General features: G+C 42.9%; 1 protein-coding gene across 3 annotated transcripts; it reads right to left on the reverse strand.

The window, feature by feature from the left end:
- On the reverse strand, positions 1-16,906 carry TAF1A (TATA-box binding protein associated factor, RNA polymerase I subunit A). 3 transcript variants are annotated; one of them, XM_083434515.1, is made up of 11 exons: positions 16,883-16,906; positions 11,612-11,761; positions 11,045-11,214; positions 9,393-9,506; positions 7,720-7,918; positions 6,352-6,482; positions 4,611-4,769; positions 3,844-3,910; positions 3,623-3,746; positions 1,845-2,005; positions 1-356 (listed from the first exon to the last, which is right to left on the reverse strand). In XM_083434515.1, exons 2-11 carry the CDS (start codon positions 11,757-11,759, stop codon positions 241-243), a joined length of 1,389 nt encoding a protein of 462 aa, XP_083290641.1. In that variant the 5' UTR covers positions 11,760-11,761; positions 16,883-16,906; the 3' UTR covers positions 1-240. The 3 variants fall into 3 exon arrangements, with proteins under 3 accessions (XP_083290641.1, XP_083290640.1, XP_083290639.1); XM_083434514.1 differs by lacking the exon at positions 16,883-16,906 and adding an exon at positions 14,545-14,762; XM_083434513.1 differs by lacking the exon at positions 16,883-16,906 and adding an exon at positions 14,243-14,415.
- Positions 16,907-19,945: the final 3,039 nt, after the last annotated feature.

Consider the following 19,945-nt stretch of genomic DNA (forward strand, 5'->3'; position numbering starts at 1 on the left):
TAAAATGTGTTTCCTGTGAAGTTTTATTTTAGCAATGACTCAAAGTAGAATTCCTTTGGAAACATTTATTATAAAACTGGAACTTCATTTTTAAAAAATGGTTGTCAATTATCCACAAGGTTTTTTCATTGCAGGGGAGATCTGTATGCAGACCGAAACATGTACAATCGGGGGGTGGGGGGTGGGATATAGTTCCAAAAAGAAAAGAAAAGGAATTTCGCCTCTAAAAGCAATCAAATATCAGACGAGCTTCAAACTGACCCAGCTGTGTTTTTTCACAAATGTCTTCAACGGTTTGAACTTTTTCTTATTGGCTTCACAACCTTGTCGCATGACGTATCTAAAATATTTGCAATCTAGACACACAGAAAAGTGAAAATAGCATTAGAATGCATGAATGGGATAAGACTAACTGGACACAATCAGACCCTTAAGAACATGTTGTGATTATGACATGGAGCTTCTGAAAGGATAGAGAGGGAGAAGAATAAAAAAATCCCACTGAGCATCCTCAAACCTCAGTGCACCACAAGTGTCAAAATCTCAATGTATAGAAAAGTTATGGGTAAATTATCTCCAGTATCGTTATGTGGAGCAAATAATCCAGCGACGTTAGCCTACATCTGGAAGTCACTTTGCTTAATGACAAGGTCCCAATGCAGAAGCCTGATGAGGTTTGACCATTTTCTTAAAAAAATTATCTAGACCATTATTACAAGAGCTTTGACGGTACTGTATAGAGTTTAAGATACTGACAAACAGCACTATTAATCTACAGACCATGTGCTCATCTCTCATGTTAGATGTTTCCATTAGGGGGTCTGATGGGTGCTGGGTTTTGTACATGCAAAAGAAAATGCATCATCTTGCTTTGTTTGGACTCAACTAATGCTGTAATGAGTAACCAGCAGTATACATGGTATTCCGCCCTGTGGAACGCCCTCCCACCAGATGTCAAAGAGAACAACAACTACCAGACTTTTAGAAGACATCGGAAGGCAGCCCCGTTTAGGGAAGCTTTTAACGTTTGATGCATTACTGTATTTTAATATTTTGTTGAAAGCCACCCAGAGTGGCTGGGGAAGCCCAGCCAGATGGGCGGGGTATAAATAATATATTGTTGTTGTTGTTGTTGTTGTTGTTGTTGTTGTTGTTGTTGTTGTTGTTATTCCCATCAGCAGCTAGAACTGCCTCTCCTCTCCATTGAAGGCCATGAAAATAACACACGTAAGAAGTAATATGAGGTTCATTAACTTCCCACATTTTGTATGGTCTCTCAGCACCTCAAATGTCCTTCCTACAAAAGGGAGGAAGGAAATCCCATTGTAATAACTGATGCTTCAACTGGGCTAAAGGTGGAATGCTCCCTCGGGGCATCTACAGAGTTCCACCTCTCTTTCTTTCTTCGCATCGCTCCTCAAAATTGATCTCTTCTTTCAAGCTTTTGGCTTAACTCCACAGCCCAAGCTGAAAGAAAGCCTAAGAGCAACAGTTGCCTCTTCCTTTTGTCGTTTCCGCTTGCCACTCTGGTGAACTTCAGATGCTAACTGCCTCGGTGCAAAAACCAATCACTTTTGCTTATGTTACTTGATACAGTTCTATGCACCAAATGGCAGCGTGGAGCAATAGATTTAGTGCTAGACTAGAAGCTGGGAGACTAGAGTTCAATTCCTCTCTTGGCCATGAAGCTCAGTGGGCAACCTTGGGCCAGCCATATTTCTCAGTCTGACCCATCTCACAGGGCTGGTGCAAGGATAAAGGTGGTTGCAGTTGAGAGAAAGGGCAAGATAAAGCTTTATGCAATATACAGGAGACAGAACCTATATTGGGGGGGAGGCCGTTACCTTTTCCCATCAGCATTCCAGCCACCAGTACTTTTTCACAAGCGAGACATTCATCTTCCTGCCAGTTTCTTTTTGCCAAATAAAGGCTGAAATGCAAGGCTGGCCACCAGTCCTTTCGAGATGCCCACTTGTTTTTGAGCCAGTGAAGCTGTTTGTCAGAGCTGGGGGTGGGGAGAGGGAGGGGGAGAGAGGGAGAGAGAAGAGGGTGTAACTCAGTTAGAGCCATGCTGAATGCTGATAGATTTCTGTATTACACCAGAACACAACTAAGCTAGGCTAAGATGTGTGTATTACTTATGCTTGTCTACCAAGCTCTGTGCACAGGCAATCTCATCATGGTCCAAACTTCCCTTTTTCGTTTGGAGTTTTAGGCTAGAAGTAGCCAACGTAGTACTCTCCAGATGTTGTGGACGGCTGCTCCCACTGTCTCTGACTACTATAGTCTGTCACGTTGGCTACGCCTATTTCAGGGGCATGGAAGATTACTTATGGTTATTTAACTCAGTGATTTAATATTAAAATGCAACCTCTTGTTTTTGGCTGAGCCCTTGCAGCGAAAACATGTTCAGCTTCCAGTTACTGTCCTAAATTCAAGAAGAAAAACATGCAACCTGCTCTGCACATTTTTTATATAAATTGGTGCCGCATGGAGTAAAAAAAAAAGATAGGCTACATTTTGTAGGCTAGCATCTTTCATGAATGCAGGGCTGTATAATAAATTTATTATTAATTATTATTATTATTACTACTACTACTACTATTACTATTACTATTATTATTTGTATCCCGCCCGCCCCTGCCAGAGCTGGGCTCAGAGTGGCTAACATCATATAAAACACAATATACATAAAAATAAACAAACGAACAATTAAAATGCATCCCAAAATTAATTCAAATAAATTAAAATTAGACTGGACAAATGGCCATCCTCAAGTTAAAATTGAAAGCGGTTAATACTCACCAGGACCAATTATTTCCACTGATATTATAAGGACCTATGAGCGGGTTGGGAAACCTCCTTCATACTTGTTCATACAAAGAGAAAATGAGTCAGACTGAACCCTGGCCAAAGGCCTGGCGGAAGAGTTCTGTCTTGCAAGCCCTGCGAAAAGATGTCAAATCTTGCAGGGCCCTAGTCTCTTGTGAGAGAGCGTTCCACCAGGCCGGGGCCACAGCCGAAAAGGCCCTGGCTCTGGTCGAGGCCAGTCTAATCTCCCTGGGGCTCAGGATATTCAGGGTTTTGTTATTTGTACACCGTAAGGTCCTCCGTGGGGCATACCAGGAGAGGCGGTCCCATAGCTACGAGGGTCCTAGGCCAAAAAGGGCTTTAAAGGTTAAAAGGTTTAAGGTGCTGGTTTTGACCTTTAAAGCCCTATGCGGCCTAGGACCCATGTTCCTACGGGACCGCCTCTCCTGGTATGCCCCGCGGAGGACCTTAAGGTCCACAAATGGCAACATTTTGGAGGTCCCAGGTCGCAGGGATCCAGAAATCCGCCAAGCTAAATGTACTAAATGAACTAATGAACTAAATAATGAACTAAATGGTATTTATGAAATGAAAACAGCTTAAAAAAATTAACCAATTATATCCCATTAGAAAACTGGTGCAGTTTTGAATACAGGTAAAAGTGTCTAAAACCTTCCCCTGACATATTTTCAAATATGTTGGGAAGTTTTTGAATGAGGGGGCAGTCAAATATCCTCAGTGCACCATCTGCAGAGGTGCAGTCAAGCAAGAGATACACCACATGGGGCAGCTGATTTCACCATTCACCCACTTCTGCAATATTTCTACGATCTCCTTCGCCAAGCAGCTCCAGGCTTTGACATTCTCCTTCCACCCAGCAGAGTCCAAGGCTGAAAAAATAACTTCCAGCCGTAGCTTCTGGTTTCTCCTTTTTTCTGAAATTAAGAGCGAATCGCATTAAGGGGGGAGGGCAGGGAGGCAACCTGGTCCTAATTCTGCGTATCTTAAAGCACAATAACTAAAACGCCTTACTTGACTTTTTCAGCATGGCGTAATATTCCAGCATCAGTTCGTGAGAAGGGACAAGCTCGTGCAAGATCTAAAAAGAAACAGACACGACCCTAAACATCCATCTTGAGACCAAGTTATGCACTTCCCTATCCCACCAGTTTCAACGGACAAATTATGAGCAGAGGCTTGTGCCACAGTTCACTATAGCAGGGGAGTGGATTGGTCCAATAATTTCACTTTATAGCCTAAGTATACTAGGGACAAAGAATTTCTTCTGCAATTCTGCAACATCAAGTCTGAGGGGGTGTGAAAATTGAATTTACAGCGTGCTTACAGGAAAACAAATCTCCATGTATGTGTGTATAATAAATAATTAAAATAATAATAATTAACAACAACAACATCGTTCATAGGCTAATTGTTAGCCTATAAACAATGTTGTTGTTGTTGTTCATAGGCATTCCAGACACAGTGTACCTCAACCTCATGTCATAATGAGCCACAGTTAATGGATTACTGTGACATTTTAAAATTTAATTACTTTTATATCTCACTTTCCCTCCAAGAGCTCAAGGTGGCTGGCATACATGGTTTTCCACCTCTCCAATTTCTCCTCACAACAATCCCTGTGAGGAGGGCTGGACTGAGAGACAGTGACTGGCTAAAGGTCACTCAGGGAGCTTCATGGCTGAGCAGGAAACTGAACTCTGGTCTCTCAGCTCCTAGTCTGACTGTCTAACTGCTACACAATTAAATGGTGACCATTAAATAAGGCCCGAATATAATACCTGGAGTGCAGACATCTGAGTTTTCCTCGATTCACCCCTTCTCTTTAGGAACTGATATAAGAAGACATGTGCATTAGGGTTTGGAGGAAATCTGGAATTATATGCATATTCGCTCAACACTTCTCTTGCTTCTTCATACTCCTCATAATATTCCAGCATCTGAGGAAACACACAAATGTACAGCTGATTATTTAAGGTTGGGGACCACATTTTCACCTTGAGGTACCCAAAAGAGTGTTTTGCAACAAGGAAAAAGTTTTTAAAGAAAAATCTTCTCAAGTGAACATAATACAGTCAACGATCAGGTGACTGAAATGATTTTTTAAAACAAAATTTGTATACCACTTGATCAGTCAAAAAAACAAAAAACACCTCTAAGCAGTTTACCAAAAAAAAACCTTTTAAATTATTGATAAAACACAGTTAAAATGACGTATTTAAAAATATTCAAAAGATTAAAATCAACAGCAAGCAGCTAAAAAGAAATAAAGCGTGTTTAACTTCAACGTTACTTACCTAAACAAAAATGTTTAAGGTGACACTGGAAAGATTACAGTGAAGGTGCCTGCCTGATGTCAATACACAAGGAGTTCTAAAGTTCCACACGAAACTATCCATTTCTTACAAGTGTGGAATGAGTATTTTGTGGATCTGTAACAGTACTAGTTCCACAGACTGAAGAGGCTAAGTGGGTATACAGTCGTACCTTGGAATTTGAATGGCTTAGTTGCCGAATGTTTTGGCTCCCAAACGATCAAAAACCAGAAGTTGTTGTTCCAGTTTTAGAATGTTCTTTTGAAAGCCGAACGTCCGACAGGACTTCCGCGGCTTCCAATTGGCTGCAGGATCTTCCTGTAGCCAATTGGAAGCCACGCCTTGGAAGTTGAATGTTTTGGAAGTCGAACGGATTCCGGAATGGATTCCATTCGACTTCCAAGGTACGTCTGTTATAGGGGTAGGGTGATCCTGCAAGTAAACTGGTCGCAAGCTGTTAAGGGCTTCATATACTAATTGTAACCTCTTGAACTTGGCCTGGCAGCCGGGTGCAGACCTCTGAGCAGAGGTGTTATATGTAGGCAAGGTCTCACTCCTATCAGCAACTGTGCAGCAAGCGTTCTGCACTAACTGCAGCTTCTGGGTCAAGCACAAGGGAAGACCCACATAGAATACACTGCAATAATCCAATTTAATGGATCAGAAATAAGAGCTTTAGAATAAAAAGCAAAATCCAGGTGGGAACTTATGGCTGGATAATATATATACATCACTAAATGTGATTGGTTTGGTGCACACAGAGACAGAGAGAGGGAGAGGGAGAGGGAGAGGGAGGGAGGGAGGGAGAGAGGGAGAGAGAGAGAGAGAGAGAGAGAGAGAGAGAGAGAACCATTTGGATCAAATTGCCAAACCATTGGGTTCAAAACTTGGGGCTGACAGGCTTTCTCCTCCTTCCTGATCCAAGCAAATTCCAGTTAGCCATTACATTTGAACTGGCAATCTATCTAGTATTTTTTAAAAGCCACAATTTTTTAAGCCAATGAACATCATCATATGTTATGACAGAGAAGTCCCAAGACTCCCCAATGCTTTCTAGACACTTTTTCAGAGTCTTATTTTACTAAATGCTATGAAAGATGTTTTTCTAGTATTCCCCAAGCTACAAAAACTTGGAACAGCCAGCAATGACTTAGATCAAGATTTAGAAGGGGGGGAGGAGTAAGCTGATTGTAAAGCATGCTCTTACATCCACATAACATGTCACAAAAGGATCCCAAACTCCAGGAATTTTAATGATCTCCTTGAGGCTGACTTTAGCCTGCCGGTACAAGATGCGCATTTCCTGCTGAATAGAAGATACTGCGTAGCTGTCCTCATCTGCGAAAGACAAGGCATAATATAACCTCTTATATTAAGCACAGTGATCTGCAACTCAAGTAAATCATGACACTAATCTCACTTTCCAAGCACCCTAAAAATAAAAATAAAAAGCTTTCTGAAAGAGAAGAACTGAAGAAATTCACAACATATCTTTCTGTTCCCAAAAGAGTCAAACAGAGGACTATTAAGCAGGGAACCTCTTTCAAGCAGAGGCCACGTTGACAGGTGAGCAATCCCACCCACCTGTTAAGGCAACAAATGATGATTAAGCTTTATGTTTACTGCAAGCCAATGAATCTGATTAAACTTCACGGCAAAGCAGACTGACATGAAAGCATCAATGAAGTCTGCTTTACCGAGAAAGCCACTCAGTTTGAGTTCCTGCGGTACAGATGCAATGATGATAAGAGCAAAAAACTCTCAACAACCTATTCAAAAAAACTAACCTTCACCTGATGAGGAAGGCAGACTTAACAACACAATCCTAAGCATGTTTGTTCATAAGTTCTGTCGAGTTCACTGGGCTTAAAGGGAAAGGGAACCCTGACCATTAGGTCCAGTCGTGACCGACTCTGGGGTTGCATGCTCATCTCGCTCTATAGGCCGAGGGAGCCGGCGTTTGTCCGCAGACAGCTTCTGGGTCATGTGTCCAGCATGATTAAGCCGCTTCTGGTGAACCAGAGCAGCGCACGGAAACGCCGTTTACCTTCCCGCTGGAGCGGTCCCTATTTAGCTACTTGAACATGACATGCTTTCGAACTGCTAGGTTAGCAGGAGCAGGGACCAAGCAACGGGAGCTCACTCCGTCACGGAGACTCGAACCGCCAACCTTCTGATCAGCAAGTCCTAGGCTCTGGTTTAACCAGCATCACCACCCGCGTCACTGGACTTACTCCCTAACAATTGCTTAATGCTGAAATCCTAAACACACATGACTTCTGATTTAACTGTGACCTCAGGACAGTTTAGTAGTCCAAATACCACTGACTGCTGCACTGTACAGTGTTATTTTGTGCGTTGTTCTTAATTATTGTTTCATACCAACTATTCTTCTATTACTTCATCCTTGCCGTGGGTGGAATACAAAACAGACAATAAAAACATTATTAGGACTTAGGTGCATATTCAAAGTCCAGCAATAGAGTCTCGTTCTATGCTTCCAGTTTCAAGAGCTGAGCATAATAATCATCGCCATCTATGTCCTGCACCGATTTCCCCTAAGGCGCATACTCACCAAGCCCCAACATGTCCGTCTTCTTTTTCAACCACTTAGAATAGTCCAGCAGCCCCCTGTAACCTTGAATGAGTTTCAGTTCTTTGTTCTGAATGACTGTTTGTTCTCCGTACTTCCAGCTTTCTGCCAGGACCAGGTTCTGATAAGCCTCATCCTCAAACCCGTTGCACAGCAGGTGGAAGGCGTGCTCTAAAGAAACCTACAAGAATTTCAACCTAGCTTACAATCCGCAGCAGCAGCGGCGGCTCTGAATAAAATGCTACAATGCAAACCCAATGGGCTCAGAGACCTCCTACATCTGGAGGTTTCCCCACTACTTTCAGTGAAAATTTTGGCAGCTTTGCAAGAGCAACAGGGATATGCTGTTTGAATGATGCTGGACTTGGAAATAAATGGGGGACCACTGTCAAACTGGCGATGCAATTAACATCAGCACACGCCATTAAAATCTTGGCAAATGCACTAATACTCACTGGATCCCAGTCAAGGTTCAGACTGGCTCGGTAGCAACCCAGTGGAATAAGGACTAAAGCTTCCACACACCGAGAAAGAAAGAAAAAGAACTAGACTTCTGAATGTAAACCAAAACTGAATTTCTCCGTTTACTGATAGACAAAGCTTAAAATATTTTTTTTTAGAAAAATATATGCAAATGATATGAAATAGAATTATAAATGAGTGGAAAATTGAATATAAAGAAATTAACACAAAATCAGGTAAATTTTTTAGGGACTCCCAGTTTGAACTGTACAAGTATACAAGTGGTACACTTTTTTGCATCTACATGGGGCCAATTTACTGCAGATCAAGGTGCAGAACTGCATACATACACACACACACACACACACACACACACACACAAAACAATATCCAGTTCAAAGGGTTGCATCCAGTGCTGCAGTGCCATGTGTGCTAGAGACTTCCTTGTGTGCAATGGCACGTCCCCTTCCTCTCCTGCCATCTGCTGTGCCCCCTGCTCTGTGCTTCATATGGTTGGAGGACCAGATTTAGACAAAGTGTGGGAGGAGGAGAGGAAGCGGAAATCACACATTCCAAGAGCATCGGCTACAACCCAAAGCTGCATGAACTACATCAGCATTCATTGCTGTATATTATTATTATTATTATTATTATTATTAGATTTATATACTGCCCTTCAGCAAAAGGTCTCAGGGCGGTTCACAGAGTAAAATGCAGGATAAAAACAAGTAAATAATTAAAAGAAAACAGCAAAACAATAACTCTATTCTGTAATTAAGGATATGTTTTACCAAAGAAACTTCTACTAGGAGTAATGGACATTGCTACAAATCCCCGCAACAAGAAATAGAAAGGGTGGGGAACCTCTGGCTCATCGGTCTAATCCTGCAGAGGTGCTAATTATGTTTGTGAGACCACCTTCCTCAATCCATGCCCACCCGCCACTCCCCTAAAATCACATGAGATATCAGGCGAGAGGAAGGCAAAAGCACAGCCTGCACACTGAATTACGTTCAAAATAAACCACTCTGAAACGCACTTCAAAGGAGTTGCCACCCAAAATCGCTATGGTGAGCTAAAAAGTTCCCCATCCCTGCTATACGTGGAAGAATGAGCAGCACTCTTAATAATAATGTTAATAATGTTTTCTATGAAAAATAAGTATCTTAAGGATCCTTTGGAACTCTCCTCACCTTTAAATATCCTTTTACTCCTAAATTTTTCATCTGATCTGCAAAGTGGTTGGTCTCTTGAATATTGCTCCGTGGATGCCGCTGCAAGATCTCGGTTCCTATTCTCCAGATCTCCTAGCACAGAGAACACACATTCAGAACACAGAAGCAAACGACAGCTACAAAAAGTGAACATAAGCATAGCTTTGAAGTATACGGTCACTTACAACAGGCACAAAGAGCACTTCTAATTGCATATTGCAAAAATTTGCAGCCATCGTGACACAGAATTAAATGCACAACAAAACACCCTAAATTGGGGATAAGCAACCTGTGGCCCTTGGTCTAATTTCACATGGCCCTCAACACTGTTTCAAAAGCCTTCTGCAAGCAATCAGGTTATATCTCTGGCAAGCGCAATCTATCCCTATCCCAGCAGCCCACTGGCTGGAGAGGCAAAGACAGACAGAAGGAGTATAGCTCAGTCCAATAAACTCAGTTGGTAGCAGTGGCGTTGCGTGGGTTATCAGCACCCGAGGCAAGGCAAGTAATTTGCGCCCCCTAACCCGGGGCAAGGCAAGTAATTTGCACACACACACCCCCCGCTGCACTGTCCCTCCCCCAGATAGTCCCTCGCTCTCTCTCCGCACCGCACCGCACGCCTGGCACCCTCCCCTCCACAGTGGGCGGCGACCCGGCGGCTCGGATCGGATTCGCACAGCCAGCACTGCAGTGAGAGAGAGTGAGTGAGCCAGGTAGGGGCAGAGAGCTGCGAGCGCCCCCCCCCCGATGTTGCGCCCGGTACAGCCAGCCCCCCCTGCACCCCCCACGCTACACCACTGGTTGGTAGAGCATGAGACTCTTTACCTCATGGTTGTGGGTTCAAGCCCCATGTTGGGCGAAAGATTCCTGCATTTGGCCCCATAGAGCCTTCAATGAGGGGTTCCTGAGGGTTCAATGTTACCCCTTATGCTGTTTAACATCTACATGAAACTACTGAGTGGGGATAACCCAGTGTTCCGGAGCACGTGGTCAGCAATATGCTGATGACAAACAGCTCTACTTCGCCTTTACATCTGCAGGTGAGGCAATGAAAGTTTTGGACAGTTGTCTTGCCCCACTAATGGATTAGATGAGAGCCAACAGGCTGAAAACTCAATCAACATTTCTCTTCAATCAGGCGTTTGGCTGATGGCTTTTAAAATGTGTTTGTGGGACAGGCTTTTTCAGCTTGTTTTTGTATTCTCATTTTGTATTTTCCTGTTGTGAAGTATCCTGGGATCTTCATAAGAAGGGCGGTACACAAACAAACAAACCCTTGTGTCTGTTCCAACTCTACAATTCTATAATTGCAATTTAATGTTGTGAACCGCCCTCAGATCTATGGATATAGGACAGTATATTAATTTAATAATTATAATAATTCTGTGAGATGGCAGAAAGGAGAAACTACTTTAGGTTTTGCCCTTTCCACCACTGGCATGTACTTCAACAACAGGCTATCCCCAAGAGAATAGAGCCATCAATAGAAGAAAGGCAGCCTACCCTTGGTCCAAAAATTGTTCTACCCTGTTCCTAAACACATTACATGATGGAAGCATAGGACACAGGAATCACAGAGATCCTTTTCCGTCTTTCCTGCTCAGAATCAGGGGATTAGCTCGTCTACTTACTTCGGGAGCAGCCCGCAGTCTGTCTTTAGTGTAATGCTCCAACATTTCTATGTAGCTTATGATTAATTCTGCAGCCCTCTGCAACTGGCCTTGCAAAAGGGAATCCTGGATGCAGTTTAAACAACCTTCTTTTGCCTTCTGAAATTCCGAGTGCATTCCAACCCTGGATGCTACAACACAAGAATAATTTTGGTAACAGACATGAGAATAATTTTGATTTGTTTCTAATGCGGTTATAGACTTAAATTGCAATTCAGAGGAAAACACAAAAGCCCATACATTCTTGGTTGCATCTGGCAAGGAAATACAGGAATCAATCCTGCATTTCATCTTTGGAACATAAAATCCAATTCCATACTACTAAACGGTCTAACTTCCTTCATAGCTTCATGCAAACATAACTTCATGCAAAAAAAAAATGTGCTGCTGCCACCTACTGTAGGCTGATGAGAGCATAAATGAGGAAAAGGTTTTCCACCATTTTTGCTTCTTGCTTCCAGTGTTGATAGTGCTATCATACCATGCAAAGCAATAAGGAATCTTACCAACCAGCAATCATGAACTTACTTGTGTAGTGAAAATATCTCGGGAGTAAAGGTAAATAAATTCCTGGGATGGGAGCTGCTGTTGTGGTGGCTGCATGCACATCCTGTGTTTCTCCTTCCAAATTTACCTGCCCTCTTTTTCTTCTCGGTTCTTCAACAAAAGTATCCATTTCTGTAAAAGGAAGATGGGGAAATATTTATGCTTGCAGGTCAGGCAAATCAAAATAAGAAATGAAGCAGGGGGAAAGAGACACTTTCAATGTCTTTAAAAACAGCCGTACAATGAAGCATAAGTTTAGTTTTTTATTACTATTTACCATTAAATATTGCCCCTTTACAGGCATGAAATGGAAGCAGGGTGCCCGATACAAGTGGGGAATAGAGCACATTGCTGAAATTTCAGTCAACATTGCCATAGCTACAGTGATGTGAAGGTTAAAGTGTGCATCTTAGAAGAAGGTGGAAGGAGAGACAGACAGACAGACAGACAGACAGACAGAGCAGGCCACTGCAGGGCTGGAAAAGCCTTCAGCATTGCTCCCCACACCGTTTTTATTCCTTGCCTTGTGCAGAATCAGAATTGGAAAGGATGACATATCACCCTTTGAGGTCCCAACTTGAATAAAATACTGTGGGAGCCCTTGTAAGCTCCGTCCCACATAATCAATCACATGGCACAGTGCACACACACCATTTGAATGGGAATGCCCATCAACTTTGGGGGGGGGCTGGCCCCCTCAAATATTTTATTGTGGAGCCAAAGCCCCCACAGCCCCTAGGAGTTGGCTCCTATGTCACCCATTTTTCAGAAGTGGGGCAGGACAACAACTCACGTAGTCTTTCTCCCCTCAGTGTTTCAGATTGGTTTTAACCTTGGAGTTGTGCTTTGTTCTTGCATTCATGTTGCTTTTCATTTTAAGTTTTCGGCTGTATTAAAGTTACTTCCATACTTATTTATTGTAAGCAGCTGAGAGAACCTTAAAGCATGGGCCAGCATGCAAGCGTCACAAATAAATATTACACTGCACTGTAGAAGAGCAGGGGACTCTTATTTATTTATTTATTTTACCAACCACCAAAACACAAACAGTGAAACCCCCCAGGTGGCTGATACATTGGGTATACATATTCAATAATATACATATTCAATAATATATATTCAATAATATCATATTCAAATCAACCACATGTACACTTCTATATACCTTAACACTCCTCCCTCCACAAGGTTTATTTAACTTTTAACATTTTAATTGCCCCAAATTGTTCAAACCTACCCAAATAATTCAATATCTTCTCAAACCAATCCTCCTCTTTCTCACTGACCTTAAACCCTTTCATTCTATGTATCTTCATAGTTAGGTATTCTAAAATTATAATATTATTCAGTTTTTTCCTCCATTGGTTCACCCCTAGCTCTTCTGCATTTTTCCAGTTACTCGCTATAACCTGTCTGGCTGCAATTACCATCAATTTTACCCATTTACATTCCTCCTTTGTTTTTAACTCAGTACTACTCAGGCTAATAAGAACCATTAATTTAGATATTTCCACATTCCTTCCCACAATTCCCGATATTTCTATACCAATCTGTTTCCAAAATTCATTAACTAACGGACAATCCCACCACATATGACTGTACGTTCCCATCACTCCACATAGCGGTGGTGTGGAGGAGGGGACTAATTTTTAAATAATTTGTTAACCCCACATATTAATTAAGTTATTAGGCTGTAATCCTACACACACTTACATGGGAGTGAGTTCCGTTGAACTCAATGGGCCTTACTTTGGAGTAAACATACACAGACTCACACCATGAATAGGCATCGGAGTCAGCCAACTGCTGGTGAGGATACTTAACCTAGTCCCTGGAGACTTCTGTCGCCCCACAGCCCCTGCGGAGGAGGCACCAGCACCCCATTCAACAGCATCCCCTGGAGTTTAGTGCCTGAAATGGATTGCAACTTTTGTGTCGTTTCTTTCTAATGGGCCAATGCAGCGATCTCTTGAGTTTTCTACACTGCATGAAGCCACTAGGTGGCATCAGATAACTTACGTTTCCCTGACACTTCCCATCCTGGTCTGCAAAAGTAACAGTGGCATAAACAATTAAACAGAAAGCCCAAATTATAGGTTGACGCTAAATGCTCCCCCCCTTTTTTTCTTCCTTTCCCTTCCTACTTATCAGAAGTGAGAAATCCAATATTTTAGTGCACCTGTGGCAAAATATAATCAGCAGGCTTCCAGACTTTCAGGTGGGATATAACAATCATATACTGGCAAATTCAGGGTGCACAGTTAAAACTGCTTTGGAACTCTTGCTCAACAAACCCATTTCCCCCTGAAGTTTGGGCTTTCTGCAGTGAGGAAAGTGACAAGAAAATGCACTGGGAAATACAGGTAATGCTTGTTTTGACGTGATGCCCCCTCGCATCCCTTTCTAACAAATCAGGATGAATGTTCAGCAAACAAGTGGCCTTTCCAAATAAAAGCACTAAGGTTACGAACTGCTTTCTATTACTTTTTGTTCCAGGACGAAAGTGCTGCTTCCTAATCACAGCTACACTCAAATTCCCAGTTCCTCCACTGCTTGCTATGGTAGCCCTCATTCGCAGAACTCCAAAAGGACCCAAGCGCAATCTAGTCCAACCTGCGTGTCTCCTCAAAAGGAGCCAGGAAACTCTACACTCCAACTGCATCTGATTCCGTAGCACACGAAAGCTTATGCCGTGATGAACATGTGAAGCGTCACAGGTGCCTTCGCTGTTTTTCCTGCAACAAGAGGATGTCAGAATTCTCTTCCTTAACTTCAGAAAAGTGAGGTGCCAATCTATCCTTTTCCTATCTCTATAGTTATCGGTTGGCTACCACGTGTTGTCTCCCACGGGAATCTATTGGCTCCCAGATACAAGCGACGTGAGCTCCGAGAGGAGCCTTCGCCGGCCAACCTACCTGGATGCGGAGCTTCCTTCTGTCTCTCGGTAACCTCTCCTGATAGGGCCCGGTCTCGCGCTTAACGACAGGAAAAGCGCGCTCCCTACGAGGGTTTGGAATGTCTAAAAGGCCATTTTGAGTTCCTTCCAGCACGCCGACGCGTTCCTCGCCGCCATCTTTGACCATGGCATATCCCGACTTCCTATTCGTAGTACGCAACAGCCGGTCTTTTTTTTTTTTAGTTAGGGGCGGGGCTGGAGGCCGTAAAGAACTTTGCGGTTATATGCGCATGTGCAAAAACTTTTGAGGCTTTGTGGTTGTCGCCGTGCACGGTACACGCTCCTTGTGCTCGCGAGGTGCCTGAACCTTGCAGGTCCTCTCTAATGAAGAGCAGAATATAATTTAAAAGATGCAGAACGTCTTCGTTTTCGAAGCTTAATTTTAGGTGGCTAAAATTATGCACAGAAGTTCCCAAACCCCTGAGAGCGAACAAAAAGTTGTCCTCTAAGCCCCACAAAGCAAAAAAACCCGCACAATTTCAACCAGAATGTCAAGTGCAGTTTATAGGACTGTAGGGAAATATCCAGTACTCCCCCCTTTTTTGTAGTAAGTACCAGCACACTTCTCTCTTTCTTCCTTTCTTTGCTGCCATTGGTAGCTGTTTTGTGCTGGCACCCATGGCACTTTTCTCAAGATACAGGTACTGGCACCTCATTTCTTTACCATATAAAGCCCTGGAAATCTCTACAGTGGTACCTTGGGTTACATACGCTTCAGGTGACAGATTCCGCTAACCCAGAAATAGTACCTCAGTATGAGAACAGAAATCGTGCTCCTGCGGCAGCAGCAGGAGGCCCCATTAGCTAAAGTGGTGCTTCAGGTTAAGAACAGTTTCAGGTTAAGAACGGACCTCCAGAACGAATTAAGTACTTAACCTGAGGTACCACTGTATTTGGAAGTCAAGCTTTCTCATAGTAGTGATTATGCCATAGGAAATACTTAACTGCTCACTGTCATAGCCTTCTATTTCACCTATGGAACGAAAAAAGTGATTACAATCTTACATGCTGACTTGGAATTGTTGTTGTTTAGTCGTTCAGTCGTGTCCGACTCTTCGTGACCCCATGGACCAGAGCACGCCAGGCACTTCTGTCTTCCACTGCCACCCGCAGTTTGGTCAGATTCATGTTTGTAGCTTCAAGAACACTGTCTAACCATCTCGTCCTCTGTCGTCCCCTTCTCCTTGTGCCCTCCATCTTTCCCAACATCAGGGTCTTTTCCAGTGAGTCTTCTCTTCTCATGAGGTGGCCAAAGTATTGGAGCCTCAGCTTCACGATCTGTCCTTCCAGTGAGCATTCAGGGCTGATTTCCTTAAGAATGGATGCGTTTGATCTTCTTGCAGTCCATGGGACTCTCAAGAGTCTCCTCCAGCACCATAATTCAAAAGCGTCAATTCTTCGGCGATCAGCCTTCTTTATGGTCCAGACTTGGAATTAAGACCCACTTAAACCAGTGAGCCATACATAGGGCCAAGCTAAATCCCAACAGCTGCATTTCTGCAAGGAAGCGGGTAACCACCCTTGGCACTTGGCTCTGAGTAAACATGCTTGGGATTGTGCTGCAGCAGCATAGCTGCAAATCCTAAATATTCATACCCAGAGCTAAACTGTTGGCTTACTAGGGTCTATTCTTCCTAAATGCACAAATAGTTGCAAGTTTGTTTTTTATTTCATTTTACATAGCTCAGTCATGAGACTCAACCTGTGAGTCTGCTCCACATGTGCTTTGTTTGGATGAGTGTGTCTGATCCCTGCAACAAAGGCAGCACCTGGATCTTGGCAACAGGACTATATCTTCCCCCTCTGCCTCCAGCTCCTCCACCACCTTCTGTTCATTCCTCCCCTGCACTGGAGGGACAGAGGAGAGAGAAAGCAGATCTGCTTCCCCTATCTTTCATTTAGAATCACAAGGAGTGGACCTCCCTTCTCCATCTCAGGGTGCTATTTAGCACTAAATAGAGGGCTGAGAAGAAGGCACTTGGCTGATGTTAGTAGGCAGAGAGTGTAAGTGCTGCCACACTGAGCGATTGGCAGGTAGTGCAAATCTCTGTGCAGAGGAGTTACCGTATATGCTAACAGGGTCTCGCTCCTGTCAGCAAGTGTGCTGCAGCATTCTGCACAAGCTACAGTTTCTGGATCAAGCACAAGGAAAGCCACTGAAGCTACCTGGGGCTCTAGTGACAAAGCTGGATACAGAATCACTCCAAGAATGTATACTTGTTCCTTTGGGGGTAGTGCAACCAATTTTCAGGGCATGCAACTGACCAATTTTTTGGACATGGGAACCACTCACTCACAATGTCTCCATCTTGTCAGAATTCAGGCTCAGTTTATTTTTCCTCATCCAGCCCACCCCTCTGTCCAGGCATCATCCCAGGGCCGCACGGCCCTCCTGAATAACATATCATGGAGAAATAGAGCTGAGTATCAGCAGTTTACTGGTGGCACCTTGCTGTAAAACTCATAAAGACCACTTCAAGTGGCTTCATATAGATAGTAAGTAGCTTTGCAGATAAAATAGCATAGCTTCCAGGGGCCAAAAAAAAAAAAAAAACCCTCCCAATGCTACTTTTTGCACTCATAGGTAGGACCGAAACCACTGTAACACAGTGCCTCCAATTCCAGTTAAATGCCAGTGCAGGAAGATACCATGGTCAATGGTACCAAAAGCTGCGGAGTTATTGAGAAGCAGGTGCAAAGTCACACTCATCTTGTCCGACTCTCTGTAAAGGTCATCCATCAGGATGACCAAGGGTGACTCAAGTCCTGCAGCCAGGACTGAACCCAGACTGGAATAGATCTAAATAATCCATGTCATCCAAGACTGTAGCTGACCTGTCATCTAAGAACGCAAGCAACTGCAGTTTGGAGGAGAGAGTCAGAAGTTTTATCATCTCTTGACATTAAGTGTGCAAAAAACCCCCTGCTGATTAAAGCTCTAGAACTCTGTTCATGGCATCCATTCCATTTAAACTGGTTTGTTCTCTTTTTTTTACTTTGCTACTGGGATTGTACTCAGGGTGAGATCTGGAGCAAATTTAGGATTTGCATGTTCCTGTTTCCCCTTACTGTGGGCAGTAAAGGTACTGTAAAGCAGACCCTGCTATCTATGGGACAGGTAACAAGCAACCAGGTCATACATCTCAAAATAATGAAAGTTGGGTAGTCCTAGTCATAAAAACATTTGTGGAAATAAGCTGATCGCAACAAAAGTTACTTTCACATTTAGAAGTGAAAATTTGAGAGCAACTATCAGTGTGTGCGGGTTGTTGTTTTTTAAGTCTTTCATGTTAACATACTTTCAAATTCCTCTTATTGGGTGAAGAAAAACAGTAGAACAGTTCTGTTTTCCAGCAGCCACTGATTATTTGGCTCAAAGTGAGATAGTACACAAGAGAATAGTATGCAATGAAAATCAATATTTGTGAGTATATGATAAGAACATCGGCTTCACTTCTGATATAATTAGTGGCAAAGATTACTGTTAGCAATTTCAGATATCAAAGTAGCAATAACTGGAAGAGCACAACAGACTGCTACTTATGCAGTCACTCAGCGAGCCAACTAGTTCATCATTATTATTCTCTCTGTGCTGCTTGGTACAAGGGACACTGTGTGCTTTACATATTTTTATTATCTTAAAAGACCACTTTTGCATACTGCCAAATGTGCAGAGATGAAAGCATTTACATTGCAATCATTAGCCTATTCTGTTATGTTCCTTTTCATATTAAGATACAAGTTAAGTTCTAGCAAACCTTGGCTTCTTTTTGTTAGAATCCTGGATGAACATACTTTTTCCTGTATAGCACGCTTGTTTCACATTGAACCAGTCAACTGGTTCAGCACAAATGCAAAGTGAATGTATAAACCAGCAATAACCTTAATGCAAACAAATTGAAAACATAGAGGAGTGTTCAATGCTACCACACTGTATCTATGTCTTAACCAAAAAAGCTGAAATAACAACTCTCTGCATCATCTGAATGTTCTTCACCAGGTGTCCTGGTCCAGTCAAACGTCATGCAGCTGCACTATATATTTGCAGTGATGACTGGCACTGGTGTCAGATACTGCACATAACACAGCCAAACACATGCATGGTAAGGGGGTTTTGAACATTTTTCAAGCCATGTAGATTGCCGCACATGGATGAAATATAGGAGTACAGTACTAACTTTAAATTAGTTCCCTATAGATAATATAGGAATAACAGCAAAAGAAGGTGCTTCCAGACTATCTGTTTATTGAACATTCAGCCTGATTTGTTTGAGAGGCGGTTAGATGGTATTGCATCAAAACAAATGTTAATCTATGCTTTCCAATGCATTTCCCCATCATTTTACTTATTGCAAAAAGTCCGGTATTTTGGGCAAGTGGGTTTGTTGCACAAGATCCCTTATCAGCTATAGTTGTGCAACCTGAATTTGCTGGTATGTGATTGAATCCTTTGGGATAAATAAGAAACATTTAAGAAATAAAATTAATCTGGTAATAAGAGACATAGCGCCTCTGTTCCTGGAGGCAGCATATAGCCATCATTAATAGTGACCACTGATATCATTCATGAATTTGTCTCATCCTCTTTTGAAGTCATCCAAGTTGGTAGCCACCACTACATCTTATGGAAGTGAACTATACACTGTGTGAAGAAGCACAGTCTGTACTTAATCTCCCACCATTTAGCTTCATTGAATGACCCTGTGTGATTTTTCATGTGAAATGCACAAGGAAGCCATTCAGATTCCTCATCAGGATGAAGTGGAACAGTCCATGTGACTTGCTTAAAGAATGAGGTGGTAGACGAAGCTTCGGGCAAAACTACACGTCCTGTCATCTCTGGTCATTGCCCATACTTGCTTACTTCAGCAACATCTGGGGGGCAAAAAGCTCTCCACCAGTTCTAGATAATCCTACTCCCTTATGTGCTAGATGTCTACTTGCAGAAAGATTTTTGTACATAGGGAGGAATTATGTGAGATGCAGGGGGCCAACTTGAATAAAATATTGGGGAGGCCGAGGTAAGCCCCACTCTGCATAATTGATTTACAAGATGCAGCACACACACACCATTTGAGTGGCAATGCCTATTAACTTGGGGGGAGCCCCCTCAAATATTCTATTTTGGGGGTACCAAAGGGACCTCGGCCCCTAGGAGTTGGCTCCTATGGTTAGATGTGATTTTATCCTCCTGCAGTCCGAAATGACACTTCCTGTTCTACCACCTCAGGACCATGGACATAGCCAAGATTTATACTGGGGGGTGGGACCTCAGTTAAATATGTTTATTGATTTACTTGATCTGGGGGGGCAAGTGCCCCCCCTGGCTACGCCCAGACTCAGGACTCGCCATATCTTCG

This window comes from Podarcis tiliguerta (genome assembly GCF_965153285.1).
Source record: "Podarcis tiliguerta genome assembly, chromosome: 3".
Lineage (NCBI taxonomy): Eukaryota > Metazoa > Chordata > Lepidosauria > Squamata > Lacertidae > Podarcis > Podarcis tiliguerta.